General features: G+C 58.9%; 1 protein-coding gene across 1 annotated transcript; it reads right to left on the bottom strand.

The window, feature by feature from the left end:
- Positions 1-10,822: 10,822 nt before the first annotated feature.
- On the bottom strand, positions 10,823-25,192 carry FSCN1 (fascin actin-bundling protein 1). Its single transcript, XM_054496085.2, has 5 exons — positions 24,186-25,192; positions 14,496-14,652; positions 14,292-14,413; positions 13,876-14,043; positions 10,823-12,214 (listed from the first exon to the last, which is right to left on the bottom strand). The coding sequence occupies exons 1-5, from the start codon at positions 25,015-25,017 to the stop codon at positions 12,012-12,014; spliced, it is 1,482 nt and encodes a 493-aa protein (XP_054352060.1). The 5' UTR covers positions 25,018-25,192; the 3' UTR covers positions 10,823-12,011.
- Positions 25,193-27,413: the final 2,221 nt, after the last annotated feature.

Genomic DNA, 27,413 nt, shown 5'->3' with positions numbered 1-27,413 from the left:
GTGCTTCTGAAAACAGCTTTTTAATTAGCTGTTTGCCTTTGAGAACCTCTCACAGCAGGTTCCATCTGCCTTCTCTTTGAATTTCTTGCAGTCATCTAGGCTGGTGTGAAGCTAACGCAGGCCAGGCCACCAGCTCTGTTCTCAGGACCCCTGGGGGGGGACGTGGTCACTTCTACAATCACTAGCTGTGTGTGCCTCTTGGTCAGGATGAAGTCCGATCATCAGTTCCACTCGTCGTCGCTTCCTGTCCCTTCATCCGCACACATGTCTGGAGGAGATGGCCCAGGACTGACCTCTGGCTTTGCTTCTCCCCAGGAGAAGGTGCCAGTTAAACCCGCAGGAAAGGGACTCGGGTGAGCACCGGCTTCTGGGTCAGGTCCCATGCTCCCCATCTTGCTGGGTGTGAGTCATCCGAGGTGGGGTGGTGAGAGCCCTGGCAGCGGCATGGCACGCCTGGGCCTGGCATTAGCCGTAAAGCGGGAATCACTGCAGCATCTTCTTCCTCGGGCTGTGAGAACTGAGGAGGGGAGACGGGAAAAGTGCTTGGCCGAGGACGGCAGGGAGGGCAGAGCAGCTGTGATGGTGGTGGTTGCGCCGTCCCACAGAGCTGTGCTGTCCCTTCCCACGTTTCCAGTGACTCCTTGTGGATAAAAGCCTAATCCTTTGACCAGACCAACCTCTCAGGGTCATCTGAGACTGTCAACCCCACCTGGGACCCCCGGGAGCACCTAGTCCACACCCGCACCTGGCAGGTGCTTGCGTGCCCGGCTGCTCACCTGTGCATGTGCCCTGAATGTACCTGGGTGTAGACCTGGACGGCGCTGCTCAGCTGGGCAGTCCCGGGGCACTCGGCGCCTAGTAGGTGCCACAGAGAAACCGGCACCAGGTGGCAGGGAACAGGCTGAGTCCGTGGAGGGGACCCACTGGGGTGGCCCAGGAGGCTGGGAAGGCTTCCAGGAGAAGCCCCGCCTGCCCCTCATCCTCATTGCCTGACCCTTGTCCAAGTGCAGACCCCAGGGCCGGGGACGCTGACTGGCCAGTTCCAGGTGTTCCTGAGAACCAGATCTTAAATCAGCTCTTCAGGATGCAATCATGCTTTGGCCTTGGCGGAGACTTCCCCAAGGGCAGGAGTCCTGGAGGACGGTGCCAAGTGGCCTCTGGGTGAAAGGGTACAGTTGAGGGTACATCTGAGAGAGGCTTAGAAGACAGTCCAAGGAGACTGGGCACCAGTGGGGGTCCACGAATAGGGAGAGTACACACGGATGGCCAGGCCCCGTCCTGGGAGCTGAAGGAACCGGTCCCAGGGGCACTTCGGGGCAGGGGTGGGGAGGCCATGGCACCACGGGGTGGGGCTGAGCATGGCCACCCCAGGCAGTGAGGCCCGAAGGCCTGGGAATAGCAGCAGGAGCGGGTGGGACACAGGGCCGAGCAGGCCAGGCCCCAAGGAGCACGTGCTTTTCTGGACAGGCAGAGGGACAGTGCCCCATGTTCCAGGACACGCAGATGCATGAGGAGGAGGAGGCCAGCCAGCAGCAAAGAGGAGAGCCAGGGCACTGAGCACCGGGAGGCAGCCCGCCCTCCCACAAGCTCTCAGACCACCGATGCCCTCAGATCTAGGAGCAGCGCCCACACCCCGCCAGGCCGCATCTCCTCCCCTCCCTCAAACCCTCACTTCTCCAGGGTCCAGCCCTGATATCTCTTTCCCAGGCCTTCCAGGAGCTGTCTGCCCTCCTGTCCCCCTGTCGGATCCCCCCTGCCCTGTATGTTCCCCTAGGTCCCGCTTCTCACCCATCTCAGTCATCTGTGGCCACATAAAACCACACCCCAAGGCCAGCACAGTGGCTCACGCCTGTAATCCCAGCACTTTGGGAGGCCAAAGCAGGAGGATCACTTGAGCCCAGGAGTTATAGACCAGCCTGGGCAACCTAGCAAGACCCCCATCTCTATCAAAAAAAAAACAAGCGAGGCATGGTGGTAAGCACCTATAGTCCTAGCTACTCAGGAGGCCGAGACGTAAGGATCACTTGAGCCTGGGGGGTCAAGGCTGCAGTGAGCTATGATTACACCCCTGGACTCTAGCCTGGGTGACAGAGCAAGACCCTGTCTCTAAAAAATAAACCACAGCTCAGCCAGTGCACTACTCACAACATCCCTGAGTTGCTATTTTTCACAAGGCTTCTCTTTGCCGAGGCTCAGCCAGGCAGCTGTGCCATATCTGAGGACCCCAGCTGCCAGCTGGGGTTTGGCCAAGACCACAACCCCTGCCCCATGCCTCATCGGTCTGGCCCCAGCTTCTCTCCATCACAGCGGTGGCCTTCCAAGAGGCCAGGCATGGACACGAGCACCTCTCCCTCCACATGGTAGCAGCCAAAGCAAACCACAGGTCAGCACAGCGCCAGGCAAGAGATAAGGACAAGCCACCAACCCGGCCTGCTCCAAACGCCAAGCGCTGCTGTGACCCATGTGTGCAGTGTGCAGTCACAGCCCCACAGGGGTGAGGGGACACTTGATCCCAGGACGTCTCAGCAGGGAGACAGCTGAGTTGAGACATTCTCAACTCTGAGCTGAGTTCTCTTGCTGAGAACTCTATTGTCTCTATCTGAATGTGGTGCTCTCTCTCTCTCTCTCTCTCAATCTCTCCCTCTCTCTTTCCATCCTCACTTTATTTCTGGAAAGCTGTGGTAAGAAAATAAGCAGGGCCAGGCACGGTGGCTCACGCCTGTAATCCCAGCACTTTGAGAGGCCAAGGCGGGCAGAGCACAAGGTCAGGAGTTTGAGACCAGCCTGGCCAACATGGTGAAACCCCGTCTCTACTAAAACTACAAAAATTAGCTGGGCGTGGTGGCGGGCACCTGTAATGCTAGCTACTCGGGAGGCTGAGGCAAGAGAATTGCTTAAACCCAGGAGGAGGAGGTCGCAGTAAGCCGAGATCATGCCACTGCACTCCAGCCTAGGCGACAGAGCAAGACTCTGTCTGGAAAACAAAAAAGGAAAAAAAAAAGAAAAAAAAGTGAGCAGCACCTAGGATAAGGCCTCTGAGGTGTGCTGCCGGCGGGGTGCCCTGGCCACCATAGGCACAGTCCTTAGCGTGACTTTCACCTTCCCAGAGCCCCAGTGAGGATGCACAGAGGTGTAAGGTCAGAAAGGGCCGGTGCTGTGGAAACCCGCCCACAGCCCAAAGGACGGGCATTAGGGGGCCTGAGCTGAAGCCCCCCAGCCCAGGTATCCTAGGACTGGCGCCCAAGGGACATCTCAGTCTACCCTCAGTCACTGCCCTGGGATGGCCTTAGGCCCAAGCAGGCCGTTGAAGCCGCGCCCTCAGAGGATCAGGCAGAGCCTGGAACTAAGTCCAGGAGACTCCCTAGTGGGCAGCAAGCTATGTCTGGGGCTCCCCAGCCTGCCCAGCCTCAGAACCAGGGACACTGGCACATCCCACAGACAATTCACTCTTCCCTTCTGATGGGGAGGACAAGGATGAGGACTGCCGGAGCTGGTGGGGGGCAGCAGGAGGCACCAGGCACTCAGTGCCCCCTCAACCCACTGGTTCTGCCGCATCTGGCTCTGAGGCATGCGCAGTCCCTCGGCTCCTTTTTCTCATCGGAGGGACTGACTATCTCGGGTTAATTCCCTGCTTGTGGCATGTTTCCCAGAGTGCCTGACTCCGGGAAAGACCTCCGTGCTGCAGTCCCCAGCCATAGTTCAGAGTCTGGGATGCTCTGGAAATGTTTGTTCGAGAAGAAATGTGAGAAATAAACATTAAGGTATCCCTCAGGGTCGGGCATGGTGGCTCACACCTGTAATCCCAGCATTTTGGGAGGCTGAAGCAGGAGGATCGCTGAGCCAAGAAGGTGGTGGAGACCAGCCTGGGCAACGTATAAGACCCTGTCTGCACACAAAAAAAATTAAAAATTAGCCAGGTGTTGTGACGTGCACCTGTAGTCCCAGTTACTCCAGGGGCTGAGGCAGGAAGATCACCTGAGCCCAGGAGTTTGAGGTTGCAGTGAGCCTAGATCACCCCATTGTACTCCAGCCTGGGTGACAGAACAAGATCCCATCTCCAAAAACAAAGGGACACAGTTTCAGTCTGTCACCCACACTGGAGTGCAGTGGCTCTATCTTGGCTCACTGAAACCTCTGCCTCCCTGGTTCAAGGGATTCTCCTGCCTCAGCCTCCCAAGTAGCTGGGATTACAGGAGCATGCCACTGTGCCCAGCTAATTTTTTGTATTTTTAGTAGAGACGGGGTTTCACCATGTTAGCCAGGCTGGTCTCGATCTCCTGGCCTCAAGTGATCCACCCGCCTCAGCCTCCCAAAGTGTTGGGATTACAGGCGTGAGCCACCGTGCCTGGCCAAATAATTTCTTAAAAAGATATTTTCTTAGTGTTGCTTTCCTTAGAAGTCTAAAAAAAAAAAAAAAAAAAAGACCGGGCACGGTGGCTCACACCTGTAATCCCAGCACTTTGGGAGGCCAAGGCAGGAGGCTCACAAGGTCAGGAGATCGAGACCATCCTGGCTAACATGGTGAAACCCCATCTCTACTAAAAATACAAAAAAATTAGCCGGGCGTGTTGTCACGCCCCTGTAGTCCCAGCTGCTCGGGAGACTGAGGCAGGAGAATGGTGTGAACCCGGGAGGCAGAGGTTGCAGTGAGCCGAGATCACGCCACTGCACTCCAGCCTGGGCGACAGAGCGAGACTCCGTCTCAAAAAAAAAAAACAAAACAAAAAAGGCCAGGTGCGGTGACTCACGCCTGTAATCCCAGTCCCAGCACTTTGAGAGGCTGAGGCGGGCAGATCACGAAGTCAGGAGATCGAGACTATCCTGGCTAACATGGTGAAACTTCGTCTCCACTAAAAAAAAAAAAAAAAAAAAAAATTAGCCGGGCCTGATGGCAGGCGCCTGTAAGTCCCAGCTACTCAGGAGGCTGAGGCAGGAGAATGGTGTGAACTTGGGAGGCGGAGCTTGCAATGAGCCGAGATCGCGCCACTGCACTCCAGCCAGGGCAACAGAGCGAGACTCCCTCTAAAAAAAAAAAAAAAAAAAAATTCCGGAAGGGCTGGGCACAGCGGCTCACATCTGTAATCCCACCACTTTGGGAGGCCGAGGCAGGAGGAGGATCACTTGAGTCCAGAAGTTCAAGACCAGCCTGGGCAACATAACAAGACCCTGTCTCTCTCTCTCTCTTTCTCTCTCTCTCTCTCTCTCTCTCTCTCTCTATATATATATATATATATATATTTTTTTTTTTTTTTAAGACAGTTTCCTTCTTGTTTTCCAGGCTGGAGTGCAATGGTGCAATCTCGGCTCACTGCAGCCTCCACCTCCTGGGTGCAAGTGATTCTCCTACCTCAGCCTCCCGAGTAGCTGGGATTATAGGCATGCACCACCACGCCCGCCTAATTTTATATTTTTAGTAGAGACGGGGTTTCACCGTGTTCGCCAGGCTGGTCTCAAACTGCTGATCTCAGGTGATCCACCCACCTCGGCCCTCCGAAGTGTTGGGGTTACAGGAGTGAGTCACTGTGCCCAGTCTGACCCTGTCTCTATTTTTAAAAATTTTTGGCCAGGAGTGGTGGCTCACGCCTGTAATCCCAGCACTCTGGGAGACCGAGGCAGGTGGATCACGAGGTCAGGAGATCGAGACCATCCTGGCGAACACGGTGAAACCCTATCTCTACGAAAAAAAAAATACAAAAAATTAGCCGGGCGTGGTGGCGGGCGCCTGTAGTCCCACCTACTCAGGAGGCTGAGGCAGAATGGCGTGAACCCGGGAGGCGGAGCTTGCAAGTGAGCCGAGATTGTGCCACTGCACTCCAGCCTGGGCGACAGAGCAAGACTCCATCTCAAAAAAAAAAAAGAAAAAAGAAAAAAAAAAAAATTAGCCGGGCATGTTGGTGCCCCCCTGTAGTCCCAGCTACTCAGGCGGTTGAGGCAGGAGAATCGTTTTAACCCGGGAGGTGGAAGTGGCAGTGAGCCGGGATCACACTACTGCACTGCCTGGCCGACAGAACCAGACTACGTCCCAAAAAAAAAAAAAAATTCCAGAGGGGTGTAAAAAACCATTAACGCAGTTACATCCAAAGGAAAGAGGGCTGGGGCCGGGGCAGCTGTGGATTTTTGTTTATATCTGTGGGTACCCTTTGATTTTATACCCTATTTATTTATTAGCTTAGTTTCTTCAAATAACAATAATATTAGTAAAGCCTTTTAGAGCACTTGCCTGGTGCCTGGCACTAGCTGGGGGTCCCTGGAAGGTGGGTTTCCCCCTTGCTCACCTCCTCCCCTCCTGAGGGTCAGACCTGGGTCCTGGGATGAGGAGGGGAGCACAGTGAAGGCTTTTGTGTTAATTATTTGCACATCACAGAGGCCCCTCCTCCCGGTTTAAGCTAGGGCCCCGTTAAGGGGCTTGGGTTTCAAGCCAAATGCTCGGCCCCGCCCCACCCCTCCAGGCCTCTCTGTCTGGGAGACCCCATCTGTTCCCTTCTCCCTCTGCTGCCCACAAGGGTCTCAGAGCCACTCCCCCATCCAGACAACCTTGTTGCCCACAGCCCGTTCAGGGAGGCCAGGCACCCAGCCACCCATTGCTCAGGGGTCTTCAGGGAAGCTGGGGTCCCCAGGGAGCCGAAATGGGCACTCCCGGGCCCCCTTTCCATCTTCACGCACCTTATGAGCCCCAAAAGCCGTTGTTTGAAAGAAAAGTGTTAGGCCGGGCGCGGTGGCTCACGCCTGTAATCCCAGCACTTTGGGAGGCCAAGGCGGGCGGATCACGAGGTCAGGAGATCAAGACCATCCTGGCTAACACGGTGAAACCCCATCTCTACTAAAAATACAAAAAAATAGCCGGGTGTGGTGGCGGGTGCCTGTAGTCCCAGCTACTCGGGAGGTTGAGGCAGGAGAATGGCGTGAACCTGGGAGGCGGAGCTTGCAGTGAGCCGAGATCATGCCACTGCACTCCAGTCTCTGGGCGACAGAGCGAGACTCCGTCTCAAAAAAAAAAAAGAAAAGAAAAGTGTTAGACTTTTTATTTTATTTTATTTTATTTATTTTTGAGAGAGCATCTCGCTCTGCAGCCCATGCTGGAGTGCAGTGGTGGAATCACAGCTCACTGCAGCCTCAACCTTCCAGGCTCAAACCATCCTCCCACCTCAGCCTCCTGAGCAGCTGGGACTACAGACACGCACCACCATGCCTGACGAATTTTTGTAGTTTTTACAGAGACAGGAGTCTCACCATGTTGCCCAGGCTGGTCTCAAACTCCTGAACTCAAGCAATTCTCCTGCCTCAGCCTCCCAAAGTGCTGGGATTCCAAGCACCAAGTATTTGACTTTCTAAAAAGAGTGAGGTCAAGGCCGGGCACGGTGGCTCATGCCTGTAATCCCAGCACTTTGGGAGGCCAATATGGTGAAGCCCCATCTCTACTAAAAAATACAAAAATTAGTTGGGTGTGGTGTCACACACCTGTAGTCCCAGCTACTCAGGAGGCTGAGGCAGGAGAATCGCTTGAACCTGGGAGGTGGTGATTGCAGTGAGCCGAGATCACACCACTGTGCTCCAGCCTGGGCGACAGAGTGAGACTCCGTCTCAAAAAAAAAAAAAAAAAAAAGCGACAGAGTGAGACTCCATCCCAAAAAAAAAAAAAAAAAAAAAAAAAAGAGTGAGATCAGCCCCCATCCTCGTGACTCTGGGAGAGGCCACTTTGGCCGTGGAAGAAATGGGGCCCAGCTGGGTCTGGGGCTTCCTGTCCCCTCCCCCACCCCTGATAATGAATTGGAAGAGGCTGAGCTGGGGCAGAAGGTCTGGAGGGGGGGTCCCGTGGAGACACACTGGGAAGCTCAGAGGCCTCGCCCACCAGAGGGACCTGCCCGAGTCCTCCTGGGGCTGGCGACAGCTCCACAGCTCCACAGCTCCCCGCAGGACCCAGGGTCCCTCTCAATGAGGCCTCCTAAGTGAGGAGGTCACAGCAGATAGCATTGGGGGCACGCAGGACTGGGACCCTGAGACACAGAGTATGCCCCACTGTCCCCCAGACTGCCCACATGCCTGGACTGGGCAATATAGCTCAGTCTCTCCTTTCTTTCTTTTTTTTTTTTTTGTTTGTTTTTTTTTTTTTTGGAGACAGAGTCTCACTCTGTCACCCAGGCTGGAGTGCAGTGGTGTAATCTCGGCTCACACAACCTCCGCCTCCTGGGTTCAAGCGATTCTCCTGCCCCAGCCTCCCAAGTAGCTGAGATTACAGGCACCCGCCACCATGTCTGGCTAATTTTTTTATTTTTAGTAGATTACAAGTGTGAGCCACTGTGCCCAGCCTCTTTTTCCTTTTTTTTTTTTTTTTTTTTGAGACAGGGTCTTGCTTTGTCACCCAGGCTGGAGTGCAGTGGGTGGTGCCATCATAGCTCACTGCAGCCTCAGCCTCCCGGACTCAAGCAGTCCTCTCGCCTGGGCCTCCTGAGTAGCTGGAACTATAGGCGTTAGCTGCTGTGCCCAGCCCGGTCTCTCCTTTCTTTGCTCTAACAAGTTTAATGGAATGTTTTCCCTTAAGTCATGATCTTTGGGGATCACAGTGAATCCCAACAAGGATCTTGGAGCCCTGGCTGCACTTGCCTTGACTCACTGGGGACTCTCAAGCCTCAGTGTCCCCTTCTGAGCAATGGGAGGTGGGACTCTTTCACTCCCAACCCCATGGCAGGCTTAATGGAGGAGCCACCCTCGGGGTATGGGTATGGGGTCCCTGGTGGCCCCCAACCCAGCTGGGAGAACTGCCGGGAATGGGGGTGCACGGGACAGAGGCTGGTACCCTGAGTGCTGAATCCCTGTAGGCTGGAAACAGATTCCTGGGATCTGGTCTGCCTGCATCTGTGCGTGTCTGTGTGCACGCCTACATGCACGTGTACCTGCCTGTGCATGGGGCTCTTTGCATAGGTCCATATGTGTGTGTGCGTGCAAGTTCACAAGTGTGTGAGTGCGTGTGATGGGCCGCGCCCTTGTGAATGAAGAATCGCTGAGAAAGCAAAGGTGACTCAGGCAGGAGCGGAAACTGCACCCTCTGCCCTGGCTCCCTGCCCCGGGGAGCCCCAGAACTTGTCCTGACAGGAGGGACCTGAAGGTAGGAAAAGGTCAGGAGATGGGGAGCCCGGGTGCCCCAGAGTCTGCCGGTCCGCGCGGTGCCCCCTCCTCCGGAAGACGCTCGTGGCCTCCACGCTAGTCTGGAGAATCATGGCCTGGCTCCCTCGACCCGCATCTCACCTGGGACCCCAGAGATGCCCCTGGCCCCTGGCCTGGCTTTCCCCCAGAGGGCAGGGCCTGGGCAGGTCCCTCGCCCCGGGTTATTCCCCCGTCCCTTTCAGCTGGGCAGCTCCCACCGATTCCTCCCTAGAGATCTCGTAAACGGCCCTTCCAGCCTCCCCCATCGGACTATGCTGCTCATTGGCTGCAGCCTCGGGAATCTCGGCCACGTGGTAGGCGCCAAATTTTGCAGAATGAATGGAATTCGGAATCAGCCGGTGGCTCCGGGGACCTTAGGGTCATTCTAGGTCAGCTCCGTGGGCGGAAATGAGCCGGGCTCCCCCCCCTCCCCTTCCCAGTGCCTCCCACCCTCCTCCCCAGGTCTCAAGGAGTTTGGTTCCGGAGGATTAATCTGTCCCTTCCAGTCACTGGGATTTTTCTGGCTTCCAGCCTGGCTTTCATGGGAGAGGGGAGAGGGGTGGCCGCCGGAACCTCGCTGAGGGGACCCCTATTTCCCTCTGCAGCAGCCACCTGCCCCTGCCAATCTCAAGACTTCTGCCCCCGCCCCCCCCCCCCGCCCAGGGACCACCTATCACAGCGCAGCCCTCCCAGTTGCGTCATCAGCAGCCAATCAGCGCTTCCTCTGCTGCCGGTGGCGGGGAGGATGCGGGGGAACAGGGGGCTCCGGCCTGCAGTGCCCTGGCTGCCCCCGGGACGCCCCGCGTGTCCCAAATTCCGTCGCCATTACGGCCTTCCCAGCGCACAATGACTGGGCACCTGGTCCCTCCGCTCCAGGCTGCGCCTTGCTGCTCCTCCCCTCAGTCTTCGCGCAGCTGCTATCCCTAGGGGCACCTGGGAGTGAATGAGGCTGCACGAGGTCCGCGAGCCTCTGCCCAGCCCCTGTCCCTGCAGCCTAGGATGCAAAGAGAGGCTCAGAACCCAGGTCGCCCTGATTGTGGCCTTGGGAAAGTCTGGAAACAGCCCTCAGCCTCTGATCTGCCAGATATCCCCAGGGCTGCTGGTTCCGACGAAGGCACCTGCCCAGGGTCTGCACGCTCGGCCCGGTCCATCCTACCACGGTCACCCCTTGAGGGGCCCAGGGCAGCATCTCCCAGCCCCAGGGGCACCCCAGCCTGCTGTGTCTGGGGACGTGGAAGGCCCGGATCCTCGCAGTGTGGGGCAGAGCTGCCCCTACCACCAAGTCCCCTAGACGAAGGGCACATGTCAACTAGAGGATAACGCGGGGTCTCCTGGTTTGAGTGTTCCCTGGGCTGCACCTTCTAAACATCCAGTGTGCCACTCCCAGACACCCCCGAGGCCCCCCGCATGGTGGACGTGGCCTACGAGGAGCCGCAGCCACTTCTCGCCACAGAACTCCTCCTAGTGGCTCTGGGGGTCCCATGGGCCACAGTCCACCCCCTCCCAGCGCCCCATCCCCCGCTTAAGGAGGTGTGCTGGGCCCATGAGCTCCGGAGCCCCCACTGGAGCCACGGCCTCCCTCCCACTGCACACTCCCAGGACTGAGCTGGGGGGCCAGGGCGCCTACCTGTCCCGCCAGCCCTCCCACCCACCTTAGCCCCAAGACACACACAGGCCGGCCTGGGGCTGCAGACTGAGTTATTTTATTTCGCTATTTCCAGTTTGAAGCTACTATCATGGGCGTTTAGAGTTATACAAATGACACTTACAAAAAATAAAAGACCAAGACACCCAGAGTGAGATGCATGTTGGGGATGGGGGAGGCTGGCAGCAGGGGGGCCCCGGCGGCTCACCCCAGGGCTCCCAAAGGGGGCGATGCCTGGCTTCATCCACCCAGGAGGCCCAGGGAGCACCAATCACAGCGGGGGCTCTGGCCCAGGCGTAGGCAGCCCAGGCCCAGGGCTGGGGCTGGACGGGAAGGATGGAAAGGGGGCTGAGATGCACCCCCTGGGGGAGGGTGCTGAGACGCTTCCCCGCCAGATCACTCGCTACTACAGCCAGGCTTGCCTGGGACGCCTCCAGCAGTAATATTTCATTAAAAAAAATACTGATTTGGTCATTTTCTGCTTCCAGTCAGGCTAGGGTGAAAGGAAAGAGACAGAAGGAAGACGGCCCCCACACCCCTACCCGCCCCCCACCACCTTGGCAGAACGTGCAGCAGGCAGACCCTGTGGCCGTCACGCCCTGCCGCTCCGGGGAAGGGAGCCAGGCTGAGCCTCTGCCACGTGGGAGAGGGGCTGTTTCCAGCCACCACCCAAAAAAACACCGAGGGTCAGTCCTAGCCCACCCGACAGCTTCCCTTCCCAAGCAGGGGTTTCGGGGACAGTGCACCAGGGAGGGCCACTGACAGGCTTGGACACGTGCCCAGCTGGACACGTGCCTAGCTCCTGGGGGGCTGGGAGGCGGTGGCCAGGAGGGGCAAAAGATTCCAGTTACACGACACGCCCAGGGCTCCCAGCCCCCAACCGTCCCTTAGCCGCTTCCAGAAAAATAAGGCTCAGAGCCGTCTGAGGTCAGAAGAAAGAGGTGCCAGACTCGCCCCATGGCAGACAAGAGGGCAGGGGCATCTGAAATCCCTCCCAGGGCCAGGCCGCAGCCGCTGACCCGAGGGGAGCAGGGAACCCGGGCGGAGGGGAGAGTGGGGAGTCCACAGGGGTGACAGGTGGGGGCACCGTTTTCTCTGGGGTTTCCAGTTTGAAAGGCAAGGGGGCTTGCCTCCCACCCTGGAGCGCACCTGGAGGAGAAGGGGTTAGCAGGGAGGGTTGGAAGGAGCCGCCGTGTTGGCAGGGGCGGGGAAGGGCGGGCGGGCCCTAGTACTCCCAGAGCGAGGCGGGGTCCACGGTCTCCGCCGAGGCCTTCAGGACCCCTGCGTGGTCGCCCTTCAGGTAGCGCCCGCCCACCTTGATGGCCACCTTGTTGTAGTCGCAGAACTCGAAGAAGAAGTCCACAGGAGTGTCGCCGCTGCTGGTGACCGCGGAGTCACTGCCCACCGTCCAGTATTTGCCTGTGGAGTCTGGGGAGGGGACTTTATCAAGTGGGGCCCAAAGCCTGGCTCCCCACCCCCACCCTGGACAGCGGAGGGTGGGCACGGGTGTTCCCACGGGTGACGCCCCACCCTCCAGTCCGGGCTCCGGAATGAGCCAGGGTCCCTATGGCCCGCACGTCCTCCTGCCCGTGATGGACGCACGAACGAGGGTCCTAGAACGTGTTCTGCTTGGCCGCAGTGGCTCACGACTGTAATCCCAGCACTTTGGGAGGCTGAGGCGGGCGGATCACTTGAGGTCAGGAGTTTGAGACCAGCCTGGCCGACATAGTGAAGCTCCGTCTCTGCTAAAAATACAAAAAAATTAGCCGGGTGTGGTGGCGCACGCCTGTAATCCCAGCACTGTGGGAGGCTGAGGTGGGCGGATCACTTGAGGCCATGAATTCGAGACCAGCCTGGCCAACACGGTGAAACTCGTCTCTAGGAAAAATACAAAAATTAGCCAGGCATGGTGGCTCCCACACATAGTCCCAGCTACTCGAGAGGCTGAGGCAGGAGAATCGCTTGAACCCAGGAGGCAGAGATTGCAGTGAGCTGAGATAACGCCACTGCACTCCAGCCTGGGTGACAGAGCAAGACTCTGTCTCAAAATAAATAAGTAATAAATTTTAAAAATATAAAAATTAGCCAGGCGTGGTGGCGCACACCTGTAATCCCAGCTACTTGGGAGGCTGAGGCAGGACAATCACTTGAACCCAGGAGGCACAGGTTGCAGTGAGCCGAGATAACGCCACTGCACTCCAGCCTGGGTGAGGGAGTGAGTCTCAAAAAAACAAACAAAAAAAACCATGTTCTGAATCCTAACAGGCACCTCTGGGTTGTTGGGGGTCCTCCTGGGAAGGGGCTCCAGTCCCATAACCGAGGCGCATCCTGCCCTGCACACCCTTTCCAGAACCTCCCCGCTCCCCGCTCTCCTCTCCCTCCCTGCTCTCCCCTCCCCGCTGTCCCCTCCCCCGCTCTCCTCTCCCTCCCTGCTCTCCCCTCCCCCGCTCTCCTCCCCCTCCCTGCTCCCCCCTCCCCTGCTCTCCTCCCCCTCCCTGCTGTCCCCTCCCCGGCTCTCTCCCCCTCCCTGCTCTCCCCTCCCCCGCTCTCCTCTCCCTCCCTGCTCTCCCCTCCCCCGCTCTCTCCCCCTCCCTGCTCTCTCCCCCTCCCCGCTCTCCCCTCCCCCGCTCTCCTCCCCCTCCCTGCTGTCCCCTCCCCCGCTCTCCTCCCCCTCCCTGCTCCCCCTCCCCCGCTCTCCTCCCCCTCCCTGCTGTCCCCTCCCCCGCTCTCCTCCCCCTCCCTGCTCCCCCCTCCCCCGCTCTCCTCCCCCTCCCTGCTGTCCCCTCCCCCGTTCTCCTCTCCCTCCCTGCTCTCCCTTCCCCCGCTCTCCTCCCCCTCCCTGCTGTCCCCCCACACACCTCTCTGTCAGGTGGGCAAGGTAAGTCCCCCCAACCACACAGACAAGAGGAAAAGGGGCTGCTTGCATCCCAGAGCCCCTGGTGGCCTTCGGACACCTGTCCCTTTAGGGCCCGGAATGGCCCTGAGCCAAGCCAGGGTCCAGGGTGGGTGCAGAGGGCGCTCCCCGCAGCACTGACCCCAGCCCCGACCAAGGGGTTCCCTGCCCAGCAGCTGCCCGCAGGAGAACCTGCCTTTGATGTTGTAGGCGCCATCGTTGAACTCCAGCTGGAAGACGTCATAGCTGGAGCGGTTGGCGTCCAGGGTGCCCGTGACCTTGCGGCAGCCGATGAAGCCGTGCTCCCCGCGGAACACGATGATGGGGCGGTTGATGAGCTTCATGAGGAAGAGCTCTGAGTCCCCTGTCCCAGAAAGAGGGGAGTCAGTGAGCCTCCTGGCAGGGAGTGGGGTGGACGCTGGGGTGACCAGAGAGGGAGGGCCAGGAGCTGGGGTCACACAGCAGTCAGCCCCAGGGTAGCACAGTGCAGGGCCAGTCCGGGGCGATGCCCAGCACAGAGCAGGCCTTGGCTGGGGCTACCAAGTGACCACGGCATGACCAGACCCTCCAGGACTCCAGGACGGCTCCGGGGAACTGGGGCTTCGGCGTTACCTGCTGTCTCCACCGAGGCGGCCAGCTGCCCATTCTTCTTAGAGGTCACAAACTTGCCATTGGACGCCCGCAGTGTGATGCGCCGGTCACGCCACTCGATGTCGAAGTAGCAGCTGGCATTCCTGGGGGATGGCGGGACAGGGTCAGGCGGGGTAGCCCAGGCAAGGTGGTGGGGGCGGTGACAGGTGGGAGCGAGGCACTCACTTGGTGGAGGCGGTGGACTGCACGCCCCCGGTGGCCGTCAGCGTCCAGTACTTGCCCGTGTGGGTACGGAAGGCACACTTTTTGGTGTCGCGGTCGATCTCCAGCTGGAAGGTCTCCTGGTCGGTCTCCTCGTCCTGATTGGCAGAGAGGTCCATACCTGCAGAGAGGAGGCCTTGGGCTGGTACAGGGGCCCCATGCCCCCTAGTTCTGGCAAACCACAGCCCAGAACTCACAGAACTACACACTCAAGGGAACACCACGGGGTGGGGTGGGGTGGGGTGGGCGGCCAAGACCCCACAGTGGCACACAACAGAGGCAGCAGAGAGCACCCAGGAACGCAGGCAGGGCCGGTCAGAGGCCAAGGGCAGCTACATCTGTTCCCATATGACTTTCCCCAGTTAGAGAAATAATAGGGGCCGGGGACAGGGGCTCGTGCCTGTGACCTCAACACTTCTGGAGTCCAAGGCAGGAGGATTGCTTGAGTCTAGGAGTTTGAGACCAGCCTGGGCAACATAGCAAGACCCCCACCCCCCCGTCTCTACAAATTATTTGTTTTAATTAGCTGGGAGTGGTGGTGCACACCTGTGGCCCCAGCTACTTGGGAGGCTGAGGCAGGAGGATCGCTGAGGCAGGAGGTTGAGGCTGCAGTGAGCCGTGATTGCACCACTGCACTCCAGCCTGGGTGAGAGAGTGAGACCCTGTCTCAAAAAAACAAAAAGAATCAAGAAACCAACTGCAGAAAAGACATTCTTGAGCCAATCGGGAGGGTCTTAACGTGGCCCAGAATTAGATGTTAAGGATTGATTACTGTTGACCACGTTGTGGTTACATAAGAAAATGGCCTCATTTTTTTAGAAACACAGATGGAAGTATTTTGGGATGAAATGCCCTGATGTCAGGGATTTGCTTCAAATACAACCAAAAATGGTATAGAAAAGGACAAATGGCGCTGCAGCACAGCGGAACAGGGCATCTTGGGGGGCCGTGTCTGGGGGTTCATGCTATTGTTCCTGCTTCTATGTAAAAGTTAAAATAAAAAGTGGTACATGTTCCTTTCCTTTGGAAAACTCATAAAAGGGCCGGGTGCGGTGGCTCGTATATCCTGCAATCCCAGCACTTTGGGAGGCCAAGTCAGGAGGATCATTTGAGACCAGGAGTTCAAGACCAGCCTGGGCAACTTAGCAAGACCCTACTTCTAAAAAAAAAAAAAAAAAAAAGGCCTGGGCACAGTGGCTCACACCTGTAATCCCAGCACTTTGGGAGGCCAAGGCAGGCGGATCACCTGAGGTCGGGAATTCAAGACCAGCCTGATCAACATGGAGTCACCCCGTCTCTACTAAAAATACAAAATGCCTGAGGCTGAGGCAGGAGAATCACTTGAACCTCGGAGGCGGAGGTGGCAGTGAGCTGAGATCACGCCATTGCACTCCAGCCTGGGCAACAAGAGCGAAATTCCGCCTCACAAAAAAAAAATTTTTTTTTAAACCCTCTCTCTAAAACAAAAAAAAAAAGGAAACTATGAAGTCCTACATGTCCCCTTCCCACTCCACTGCAGAACACCCCTGTGTTGGCAAATACATCTTTCTTTCTTTTTGATTCAGGGTCTTGCTCTATTGCCCAGGTTGGAGTGCAGTGCACAATCATAGCTCACTGCAGCCTCAAATTCCTGGGCTCAAGTGATCCTCCCACCTCCGCCTCCCAAATAGCTGAGACTACAGGCACACACCACCACATCAAGCTAATTTTTTTTCTATTTGGTAGAGACAGGATCTGGCTATGTTGCCCAGGGTGGTCTTGAACTCCTGGCCTAACATGATCCTCCTAACTCAGCCTCCCAAAGTGCTGAGATTACAGACACGAGCCACCGTGTGCCCAGCCAGTGAACACACAACTTTCTAGCTGTTTTTTTCTTACACATAAGAAACATGTGGGTTGCCGCAGCAGCTCACGCCTGTAATCCCAGCACTTTGGGAAGCTGAGGCGGGTGGATCACCTGAGGTCATGAGTTCAAGACCAGCCTTGCCAACATGGTGAAACCCCGCCTCTACTAAAAATACAAAAATTAGCTGGGCATGGTGGGGCACTCCTGTAATCCCAACTACTTGGAAGGCTGAGGCAGGAGAATCGCTTGAACCCGGGAGGCACAGGTTGCAGTGAGCTGAGATTGCACCACTGCACTCCAACCTGGGCGACAGAGCAAGACTCCATCTCAAAAAAAAAAAAAAAAAAAAAAAGAAAGAAAGAAACATGCACAGATGTCCTCTGTCTCTGGATTTGCATACCGTTTTCTGTATGGCATCTTCACGTTTCCATGTCCCTAAAAAGTCGAATGGGACTGGCTGGGTGCAGTGGCCCACGCCTGTAATCCCAGCACTTTGGGAGGCCGAGGTGGGCGGATCATGAGGTCAGGAGTTTGAGACCAGCCTGGCCAACATGGTGAAACCTTGTCTCTACTAAAAATACAATAAAAAGGACCAGGCGCGGTGGCTCATGCCTGTAATCCCAGCACTTTGGGAGTCCGAGGCGGGTGGATCACGAGGTCAGGAGAACGAGATCATCCTGGCTAACATGGTGAAACCCCGTCTCTATTAAAAATACAAAAAAAAAAAAAAAAAATTAGCCAGGCGCGGTGGCGGGTGCCTGTAGTCCCTGCTACTCGGGAGGCTGAGGCAGGAGACTGGCGTGAACCCGGGAGGTGGCGCTTGCAGTGAGCAGAGATCGCGCCACTGCACTCCAGCCTGGGTGATAAATCAAGACTCTGTCTCAAAAAAAAAAAAAAATACAAAAAAATTAGCTGGGTGTGGTGCCGGGCGCCTGTAATCCCAGCTGCTTGGGAGGCTGACACAGGAGAATTGCTTGAACCCAGGAGGCAGAGGCTGCAGTGAGCTGAAATCTGCCACTGCACTGCAGCCTGGGTGACAGAGCAAGACTCTGTCTCAGAATAGGACCCCAGGGATCTCTGTCATCAGGAAACTTAAGATGGCTTTCGGGTTTTGCTCCCCTAAGCTACAGCGCAGCTGCTATTCTTTTTTTGAGAAAGAGAGTCTCGCTCTGTCTCCCGGGCTGGAGTGCAATGGCACGATCTCGCCTCACTGAAACCTCTGCCTCCTGGGTTCAAGTGATTCTCCTGCCTGAGCCTCCTGAGTAGCTGGGATTACAGGCACCCGCCACTATGCCCGGCTAAGTTTTTTGTATTTTTAGTAGAGACGGAGTTTCACTATGTTGGCCAGGCTGGTCTCAAACTCCTGACCTCAGGTGATCCGCCCACCTCAGCCTCCCAAACTGCTGGGATTACAGGTATGAGCCACTGCGCCCGGCCCACAATTGCTATTCCTTATAACTACATCGCTTTGCATATCCGCTTGGATTCCTCCAGCTAAAACCTGGAGGTGGGATGTTTGGCTCCAGCAGCACAAATTCACATTCCCCACGCGCTCTGGATTCTAAGAACTGCAGCAGCAGAGGCGTCTGCCAGGCTCTGTATGGGTGCCTGGCTCAGAGCTGGAGAGTGTCTTCGTTTGGGCACCTTGATGCTGCAGGGACCTCAGCGGTGGGTGGCAGGCAGCACCCACAGGAGAGGGAGGCTGGTAGGTGGTAGAGCCCACACCCAGAGGACACATCCTCAGTTCCATTTTTTTTAGAGATAAGGTCTTGTTCTGTTGCCCAGGCTGGAGTGCAAGTGGCCCAAGCATGGCTCTCTACAGCCTCCACCTCCTGGGCTCAGAGGATCCTCTTGCCTCAGCCTCCCCAGTAGGTGGGACCACAGGCACTCGCCGCTACGCCTGGCTAACTTTAAAATTATTTTGTAGAGATGGGGGTGGTCTCGCTATGTTACCCAAACTCCTGGACTCAAGCAATCTTCCCACCTTTGCCTCCCAAAGTGCTGGGATTACAGGGGTAAGCCACCGCGCCCGGCCTCCCCAACCTGTTCCATCCTGACCCAACCATGCATCCCCACATCCGCTCCAGAGGCGGGGATCTTCATCCCACTTCACAAACAGGGAGACTGACGCTGGTGGTGGCGTGTCCTTGCCTAAGGTCACACGGCAAGAGAAAGTAAGGGTCTGGCTGGCTCTCTGGACAGGAGGTTGGTGGCCCTCTTGCCACACTCTTTCCCTGCCTCACCCGCCTGTCTATGCGTCCCTGGCTCCGCCCCTTCTTGGAACCCCTTGCGCTCCACCATCCAGGTTCCCTGGGCCCCCTCAAGCCGGTAGCCCCTCTCCTCCACAGCATCCACTGCCTGGGACTCCACTGGGTGGGCTGGCTCGGCCACCACACCCCAGCCAAGCACGGGAGGAGGATGAGGTGAGCAGGGGCTGGGTCTCCAGGGTGCCAGGACCATCCTAAGGCCACACCCCAGGGAACACAACAAGGGCTAGGGCCTCTGCTCGCTCAGCCCTCCACCAGCCAAGAGGCCCTGCAAAGATCTGGCCCGCTCCACCCCCAGCTCCACCCCCACTGCACAGAAGCCGCAAGGCTGCAGGGAGCCGTCAGGCCAGCCACACCCACACAGCTGCCCTCACCGCCCCCTCATTCTGCTCAGAAGGGCCTGCATGTCTACAGGCGGGGGCCGCACCCTGCTGTGTTCTAAGCCACTGCATGGGCCCTGGCCTGTGCCGGCCACAGAGCACCACCTGTCCCACGCGTGGGGGCTCCGCTGATCGGAGGGAAGTTAGGGACCAGGTAAGAGGACAGCCTCCTGCAGGCCCACCCCAGCAGCAGAAAGGACGGAGGGAGAGGTTCTAGGTCCACCCCAGCAGCAGAAAAAAACAGAAGGCATCGGGGGCTCCAGGTTCCCCAGAAAAAGGGGTAAAAGGAGAAGGGGGGGGACAGTGGAACAGAAACCACATTAGCACAGCCTCGTCCTAGGGTTTACAGGGCTCATCCTCACACAGCCTTGCAAATAAGCAGGGCGCTTACCAGCCCACCTGGAACAAATGCAGGAAGCCGGGAGGCTCCTTCTCAATGAGACTTCCGATGGCTGTGCTGGGCTTGACTAGGGGCAGCGACGGGGCCACGCGTGAATGCACATCGGCCTTAATCCTCCTGGCAACTCCATGAAATTTACACTAACCTCATCCCCCAAGCCAGAGAAGAAAGGGAGCTTCCCAGCCATTCCTGGCCCAGGGCCACACAACTGCCGCCATCTGTACCACGACTCAGTCCCCATCAGCCTGTTGCGTTCAATCCTGGAACTGGTTTGATGCAAAGGTTTAGACCAGCCAGTGAGGCACCCACCGCGGGGGGCCAGGCACCCTTGGGCGAGTGCCTTCCCTGCAACCTTCCTCAGTTTCCCCACCTGTCAAAAGGGCCCAGCCTCTCCACTCCGCCAGGATGTTGAAAGGATTTAGGGGCCTGGTGCCAAGTAGACATCAGGCCCCACCCCAGCAGGGAGGGATAGGGGAAAGGGGAGTCGTCCCCCCAGTCCAGCAGGGCCCCTCCTGGCTCCAAGGCCCTCGTTTGGCCTTGGAGTCTCTAATTAGAGCTGTGTTACTATGGGAACAGGGTTTTCTTCAGGATTTTTCTTTCCATCAACAGAGGTACAGAAATCCTGAGTCACAGGCCCGCAGAAGCCCCCAGGAGCCAGGAGATTAAGAGTCGCCTGTGCCGGGCCCATGGGTACCTCTCCCGCCTCCTTCCAGAGAGGTCTAGCTCTGCCTGTCCTCGCCTCACAGTGGCCTTCCCTGTTTCCAGCCTTTGAGCCATCCTCTCTCTCTTTTTTTTTAAACTTTTTTCTTTTAATTATTTTAATTACAGTTTTTTGTTTGTTTGTTTGTTTTGGTTGTTTTTTTTTTTTTTTTTTTTTGAGATGGAGTTTTGCTCTTGTTGCCCAGGCTGGAGTGCAATGGTGCGATCTCGGCTCACTGCAGCTTCGCCTCCCGGGTTCAAGGGATTCTCCTGCCTCAGCCTCCAGAGTAGCTGGGATTACAGGCATGCGCCACCACGCCCGGCTAATTTTTGTTATTTTTAGTAGAGACAGGGCTTCTCCATGTTGGTCAGACTGGTCTCAAACTCCCAACCTCCAGGTGATCCACCCGCCTCGGACTCCCAAAGTGCTGGAATTACAGGCGTGAGCCACCGCACCCGGCCAAAAAAATTTTTTTGAGACAGGGTCTCGCTCTGTTGCCCAGGCTGGAGTGCAGTGGAACGATCTCGGCTCACTGCAGCCTCAAACTCCCCGGCTCAAGCGATCCTCCCATCTCAGCCTCCTGAGTAGCTGGGACGACAGGCGTGCATCACCATGCCTGGCTAATTTTTTGTATTTTTTGTAGACAGAGGTTTTGCCGTGTTTTCCAGGCTGGCCTTGAACTCCTGGGCTGAAGTCATCTTCCCTCCTTGGCCTCCCAAAGTGCTTGGATTACAGGCGAGAGCCAGTGCGCCTGGCCTTCTGAACCATTCTCTCTGGTGGCTGAGAGGGGCACCCCCTGGTTGCCTCACACCCTCCAGTCCCCATCACCACCCCCAGGCCTTAACAGTCCCCAGAGGCCCCTGGCTTGTTCAAAACAGGCAGTCCCTCCATCTCATTTAGGGGAGGGGGCCTGGAATGTTCTGTGGCTTCACCTCACCACCCCGCTTTCCAGTCGACTCCTGCAACTACCTGGCCATTTCAAATGCCTCTGCATCCTTATACAAGCCATTCCCTGGGCTCAGAATGCCCTGCGCCTCGTGGGGAGAACTCTTACACATCCTGCAAAGCCCAGCTTGACGAGCCCTTCCTCAGTCAGCCATCCTCAGAGTGCCTGGGAGAGGGCATGTCCCAAGCCAGCAGGGAGGACAGGTCCTACACCTGGCATGGAGCCCTAGATGCAAGGAGGCTGGCGGGAGAGGACACGAACAGATGTGTGAGAAGACAGGAAGTGTGGTGAGGCATGGCCTAGGGTCGGGGCCAGGGCAGGTGTGGATCCTGGGGAACAGGGAGGAGCCCGGTGCGTGGCGGGAGGACAAAGGAGCACTCACTCAGCTGACCCAGCCTCTGGTGTGATGGGCTGAAAGCCCCTGCCCAGGGCAGCTCTGGGCCAGCCCAAGGAGGCCTGGAATTCACACTTTACAGATGGGGAAACTGAGGCTGAAGAGCAGGGGGCAGCGTTTTTCAAAGGGGAGCACCCTGCCCCCACCGGGCCCGCCCGTGCAGGCCTGCAGAGATGATTCACATCCCCCCTGCCAGCTAAGTCCGGATCCTCCCCTTCCTGGCTGGCGTTCCCCAGCATGTGTGTCGGAAGAAGAAGCAGACGCCTCCCCCTTGCCACGCAGGCCCGTCCAAAATGGCCTCTGCAGACACGCCCCCCACGCCCACCCCTGCAGACTCCAGTTCCCCAAAAGCCCCCCGGGAGTTGGCTGACATAGAAACGAGATAAGGACCCAAAGATCTGAGGGCAGAGGAGCCGCAACCTCGGCCCCCAAGTACCCCCACCCCGCCCCCACCGTTCCACATCCCTTTCAACTCCAAGCTGAGCCGCCACCACCACCTCTCCTGGCTGCAATTTCTGGTTCCTCCCACCCTATCAGCCTGAATCACACACCAGATGCCCCCAGCAAGCTTCTCAGGAGAGGGGAGTATCTGCCCAGGCTCGCCAAAAACACCCTCAGGCTCTCTGCTCCTTTCTGGCCCCCAGGGCCAGGGCCACCTACTTCTGCGACTTCTTCTCCACGGGAGGTTGTGGCTGCAACCCCAAGGCAAGGACCATAGCCCTGCACTAAGTTCTCATCGAGGATCCTGTGGCCCCGACCTCACAAGCTTCCTCCCAGCCACACGGCTTTCTCTGTACCTTCCTGCCGTAAGACCTTTGCACGGGCGACACCCACTGCCTCCAACGCTGGTCCACACACCCCGCTGATACCTGCCACCTTCTATTCATCCTTCAGGCCAGCTCAAATGTCCTGCTCAGAAAGGACTCACCCATCTAATAACCTGTACCCGCTGCCTTTTCCTTGACACTTTGTAATGTCCCCAAGAGAACGTGAACCCTACTGGTTCACTCATGGCTCAGCAGGTCCCCTTAGGAGGGCTCAATGCCTGCTGATCAGTTGAGGAGCTCTGCCCACCATGCGCTGCGGAAAACAGGAAAAGCGGTTTCTGGAGCCAAATGCACCCACTTCTGCATGCTGCTTCCTTGTGGTCACTTGCTGTGTGACCCATGACAAGCAGCTTCACCTCTCTGGGACTTAAGGTAGCAAACTTCAGGCACAAAATGGCCATTACCCCACCCAGGCCTCCACCCTCACCCCCCCTGCCATGGGGGGTCTTTCCCTCTTCTGCAGAGCCCACAGCCAAGAGGGGGGCCGTCAGGAGGGCTCCTCCCAAGAGGAGGGATGAGGACACAAACTGGGCTCCCGTCCAGCCATCTCCAAGGCCTGGGGTCCGACTTCCTATCCAGGGAAAAAGATCCCCCCCACGCCCCTCCCTCCAGCGGGGCCTCTGTCTGCAAGCAAGGAACAGCTTCTCCGCCAGGAGTGGAAGAGGACGCCAAAAGGAAGAGAAACCCCCTGGGGGAGAATCTGAGAAAGATGGGAAAGAGTGGGGGCCCATTTCTGGCGCACAGGCCGGTCGCAAATAGCCGTGCCTGCAGGAGGCCCCGGAGGGGACGGATCGAGTTGCAGTCAATTGTTCCCTGCGAGCGCCCTAGGGGATGGGTTCACCAGAGGGTAGGGGCTTCCCGAGGGAGCTGGCCTGGGGTCTCCCGGCTCGCGCTGAAGCCGCCCTCGGTCGCCTGCGGAGCGGAGCGGAGCTCAGCGCACCGGCCCGGAGACGCGCGCGGCGGGCGAAGGGCGGGGTGACTGGAGGGCCGCCATCCGCGCCACGCCGTTCCCGGGCCGCGGCGCGAGGAGGGAGACCGCCTCCTGGGGAATCTCGGGACCCGAGCCCTGGGCCCGGGGGCGGCGCGAGGGGCTCCTCTGCAAGGGTCACCCGCAAAAGCCGATCCCCTCCCCCGCCCCGCCGCATCTGGTTTTCCCATCTGCAGAGATGGAGCAGGACAAAGGGGGCGAGGGAGGACCCAGTCGAGGCGACCCGCCCCCCTGCTCACAAAGGCCGCGGCCTCGAGCGCGGGGCAGACGCGGGAGGAGGGGCTGGGGGGAAGGGCTGACACCCCGCGCGCCGCCCCCCCAGCGGAGGCCGACCCCGCCCGGCAGCGGGAGGAGGTGGAGGAAGGCCGGGCAGACGGGGAGGTGGAGGCGCGCCCTGCCGGGATCAAAGGCCTGGCTAACCTCCCCCATCTCGCCCGCGAAAGGCTGCCGGTGGGGGTGGAAGCGCGCCCTTGCGGGTGGCGACCCTTGCCTCGGACCCCCGAGCTCCAGGACTGCCGGCGGGGGGAGGGGCACGAGGAAATGGGTGAGGGGCTCCCGCTCCCCAAGGGCTGGGACAGCCGATCCCAGGGATCGGCGCGCGTGGGGAGAGCCGAGATTGGGCGGGGGGGTTAGGAGAGTGCACGTACGGTTGCGACTCCGCGGGGCCTACGGGAGCCCACGACCCCAGCCCGGGGTAGGAGGTGGGCAGCGGCGCCGGAGGATGGGCAAAGCCCCACTCCTTGCCCCCTCCAGGCGGGGCAGCCCGCGTGCCTAGCGGGGGCGCACTGGGCAGTGCTCCGGACCGCAGCGGCGCCGCGAGCGAGAAAGGGCGGGAGGCTGGAGGGGCGCGGGTGGGGTGCGCTTTGTGCACGGACCGGGAGAGGCGGGGGCAGCGTCCCCACTCACCCTGGCGCGTGGACACGTTCCTCTCGTTGGCCGCCTGCAGCACGACCTGGGCGCAGCTCTGCTCCAGGGCAAATAGCTCGTCTTTGCCCACCTTGGTGGCCTTGCCCGCCTTGAGCGTGCCGCTGGGCCCCGACGGCGCCAGGTAACGGCCCTCGCAGTCGCGGAAGGCCACCTTGCCGGAGCGGAACTCCAGCGTGTAGCCAGTGGCCGGCTCGGGGCGCGCCACCAGGCGCCCGTCGTGGCGCAGGAAGCGGTGGTCGGCGGTCTGCACGCTGTAGCGCTGGTCCTGGAAGGCGAGGGTGATGAGCGAGTCGACGCCCCAGGGCACGTCGCGGTCCACGGCGATCTCGTCGGCCGGCCGCGCGCTCAGGTGCGCGTAGCGCTTACGGGTGACGCTGTAGATGTTGACCTGAGGGTGCATGGCGATGTGCACGCTCCACTTCTCGGCGGGGGACACCGTCTGCGCGAAGCACGACAGGCGGTCCTCGGTGCCGCCGAAGTAGCGCCGGTGCGCCTCGGACTGCAGCGACCAGCGGCCGTCGTCGTGCGCCACGATGAGGAAGCGGCAGTCTGGACCGGGCACCTCGCGCTCGCAGGTCACGTTGCCGTCCTTGTCCGCCGCCAGGTAGCGGCCCAGGTGGCTGCGCAGGCACACGGCCGCGCTGCCCGCCTCGTCAGGGGGCTGCTCCAGCGTCCAGATCTGCTTCTTCTTCAGGCTGCTGGCCGACGCGTTCACCTTGAACCCAAACGCCTCGGCCGTCAGGTACTTGTTGCCGCAGTTGATGAGGCCGAACTGGATCTGCACCGCCTCGGCTGTGCCGTTGGCGGTCATGGTGGCGGTGGACGAGAGGCCGCGGCGCGGCCCCGGGAAGTGGGTGGCGGGTCCCCGCGGCGGCGCCCCTGCTCCTTTGTTCGGCGGCCGCGGCCCGCACGCACCCTCCGCAGCGCTCCACAAAGCCGAGCTCGCGGCGCCCCGGCCGCTTTATAGGCGAGGTGACGCCAGCGCCACCAGGCCACGCCCCTGCCCCGCCCCTGGCTCCGCGCGGGAGGGGCCCCGGGCAGAGGGACCTGGCGCTGCGGCCCCCGCTGCTGCCCCGCCGGTGCTCTAACCCCACCGGTGTCATCGCCCCACCCCGCAGCGGCGCCGCCTGGGGACATCACCCCTCACAACCCCGGCTCCCCGCGCCAGCCACCTAACCCCCCCGGATGTCCCTCACCTCGGACACCCGGACCCCAAGCCTCGCTAGGAGCAAGGGCGAGCCAGGTTTGAGGTCACGATGGAGACTGCAGAGACCACTGTGCAGATCGGTACTGGGCGGAGGTGGGGGTCCGAGGGCTGCCTGGAGGAGGTGGCCTTGGAGCACATAGCCTTGCAGAAGCCCAGAGGCAGAGGAGGGGAGGAGGCTGGGAGCTGACAGCGCGGTGGGGACCCGGTGAGGCCAGGACCTGGGACCCGCAGACCCCAACACACCCAACTAGGTTGTCTCCGAGGCCCTGCAGCCTGGCCCTCCTGTGCAGAGATGTGGTTCCTTGAGGCTTCAGCCCCACAGCCACTGCCCTGAAGACCACCAGGACCCCTCCATGTGGCCCAGGCACCCGCCACGGGTGGCCCAAATAGGTCTCCGGGAGAGTGGCTGAGTCAGTGGCCAACATTCCCAATGCTGGCGATGCCAGGGTTCAGGTCCCACCTGGCGGTGAGTGGGCAGGACGCGAACTGGTGTTCTTTTTTGACACGGATCACAGAGGTCCAGCGACTGTGAGCCAGGCCAGCCCAGGTCTCTGGTTCCCAGGCCAGTGTCCCTTCCCCTCCCAAGCCCCAATTTCATGGGACTCTGAGCTGGTCACACAGGAGGGACGTGGTGCTGGCTACAGCCCCCCCATCCTCAGAATCCCAACTCTCCATCCTCCTCCCCCAAAGGAGACATTCCCTACAGACACCACCTCCCACGCCCTCACCCACCCCCTCTAGGGACACTTCCCTTTTCTGAGCCTTACCAAAGGCTGAGGCTTTTCCTGGACATTCCCCACATGCCAAAAGGCCCCTGGAATGCCAGCATGACCACAGGCTGCCCACAAGGTCTCAGGCCGGGAACTGAGATAACTCCGGGCCCTCAGCCGGCTGGCTGATAAACTGGGATTGCTGGGGCTGGTCTGAGCCTGTGTCTGCCCCAGGCAATCCCAGCCAGGGGCTTTCAGTGAGCAGGGGAAGATGGTGTCACCTTCTTGCCATCCTGCTTCAAATGGGTTTACCGGCAGGGCCTTGAGCCCCAGAACCCACATGCCCCTGGCAACCCCTCCCACAGACACTGAGGTTGTGGCTGTTAATTTTGGGCTTTGGCCAGAACCCCCTCCCATCAGCCCTCAACTGCAAGCCAACATGTTTCTGTGCTTCTTTGCTCTGCCCTGAGCCATACACTATGGAAAAAATCAAGGTTTAGCTGGGTGTTGTGGTGCATGCCTGTGGTCCCAGCTACTCAGGAGGCTGAGGAAGGAGGATCCCTTGAGCCCAGGAGGTGGAGGCTGTAGTGAGCTATGACAGCGCCACTGCACTCCAGCCAGGTACAGTGGCTCACACCTGAAATCCCAACACTTTGGGAGGCTGAAGGAGGAGGATCGCTTAAGGCCAGGAGTTCAGCCTGGGCAACATAGCAAGATCTCATCTAAGATAGATAGATAGATAGATAGATAGATAGATAGATAGATAGATAGATAAATAGATAGACAGACGATAGAAAACGACTTGGTTTGAATGCCTCTGGTGGTGGGGCTGCCACTGTCCTCTGTCCATTGCCAATGCAGGTGATAGGTGTTTGTCCTGCTCTAGATTGGGTAGAGATGTGAGTGAGTGAGTCCTGGGTCCACAGCTGCTGCCAGGAAATGTGTCCCTGTGGACAGGACAAGCTCCAGATGGCCATAGAGCCCCGGATGGGGGAAAAGAGCATCTCGGGGTTTTGTTTTTGAGATGGCGTCTTGCTCTGTCACCCAGGCTGGAGTGCAGTGGCGCAATCTTGGCTCATTGCAACCTTCACCTCCAGGGTTCAAGCGATTCTCCTGCCTCAGCCTCCTGAGTAGCTGGGATTACAGGCATCCACCACCATGCCCGGGTAGTTTTTTGTATTTTCAGTAGAGAAGGGGTTTCACCATGTTGGCCAGGCTGGTCTCGAACTCCTGGCCTCAGATGATCCACCTGCCTCAGCCCCCCAAAATGGTGGGATTACAGGCATGAGC

The sequence above is a fragment of the Pongo pygmaeus genome, chromosome 6 (genome assembly GCF_028885625.2).
Source record: "Pongo pygmaeus isolate AG05252 chromosome 6, NHGRI_mPonPyg2-v2.0_pri, whole genome shotgun sequence".
In the NCBI taxonomy this organism is placed as follows: domain Eukaryota; kingdom Metazoa; phylum Chordata; class Mammalia; order Primates; family Hominidae; genus Pongo; species Pongo pygmaeus.
The sequence above is the reverse complement of the archived record's forward strand: the minus strand, read 5'-3'. Positions and strand labels throughout refer to the sequence as shown.

What these genes read in the sequence shown, in the direction of transcription:
- FSCN1 (XM_054496085.2), bottom strand. Translation starts at nt 25,017, where the DNA reads ATGACCGCCAACGGCACAGCCGAGGCGGTGCAGATCCAGTTCGGCCTC. An exon ending in CAGTCCACCGCCTCCACCAA is followed by an intron (nt 14,414 to 14,495) that starts GTGAGTGCCTCG and finishes GCCATCCCCCAG; the next exon opens with GAATGCCAGCTGCTACTTCG. An exon ending in TGGCGCCTACAACATCAAAG is followed by an intron (nt 12,215 to 13,875) that starts GCAGGTTCTCCT and finishes TCCCCTCCCCAG; the next exon opens with ACTCCACAGGCAAATACTGG.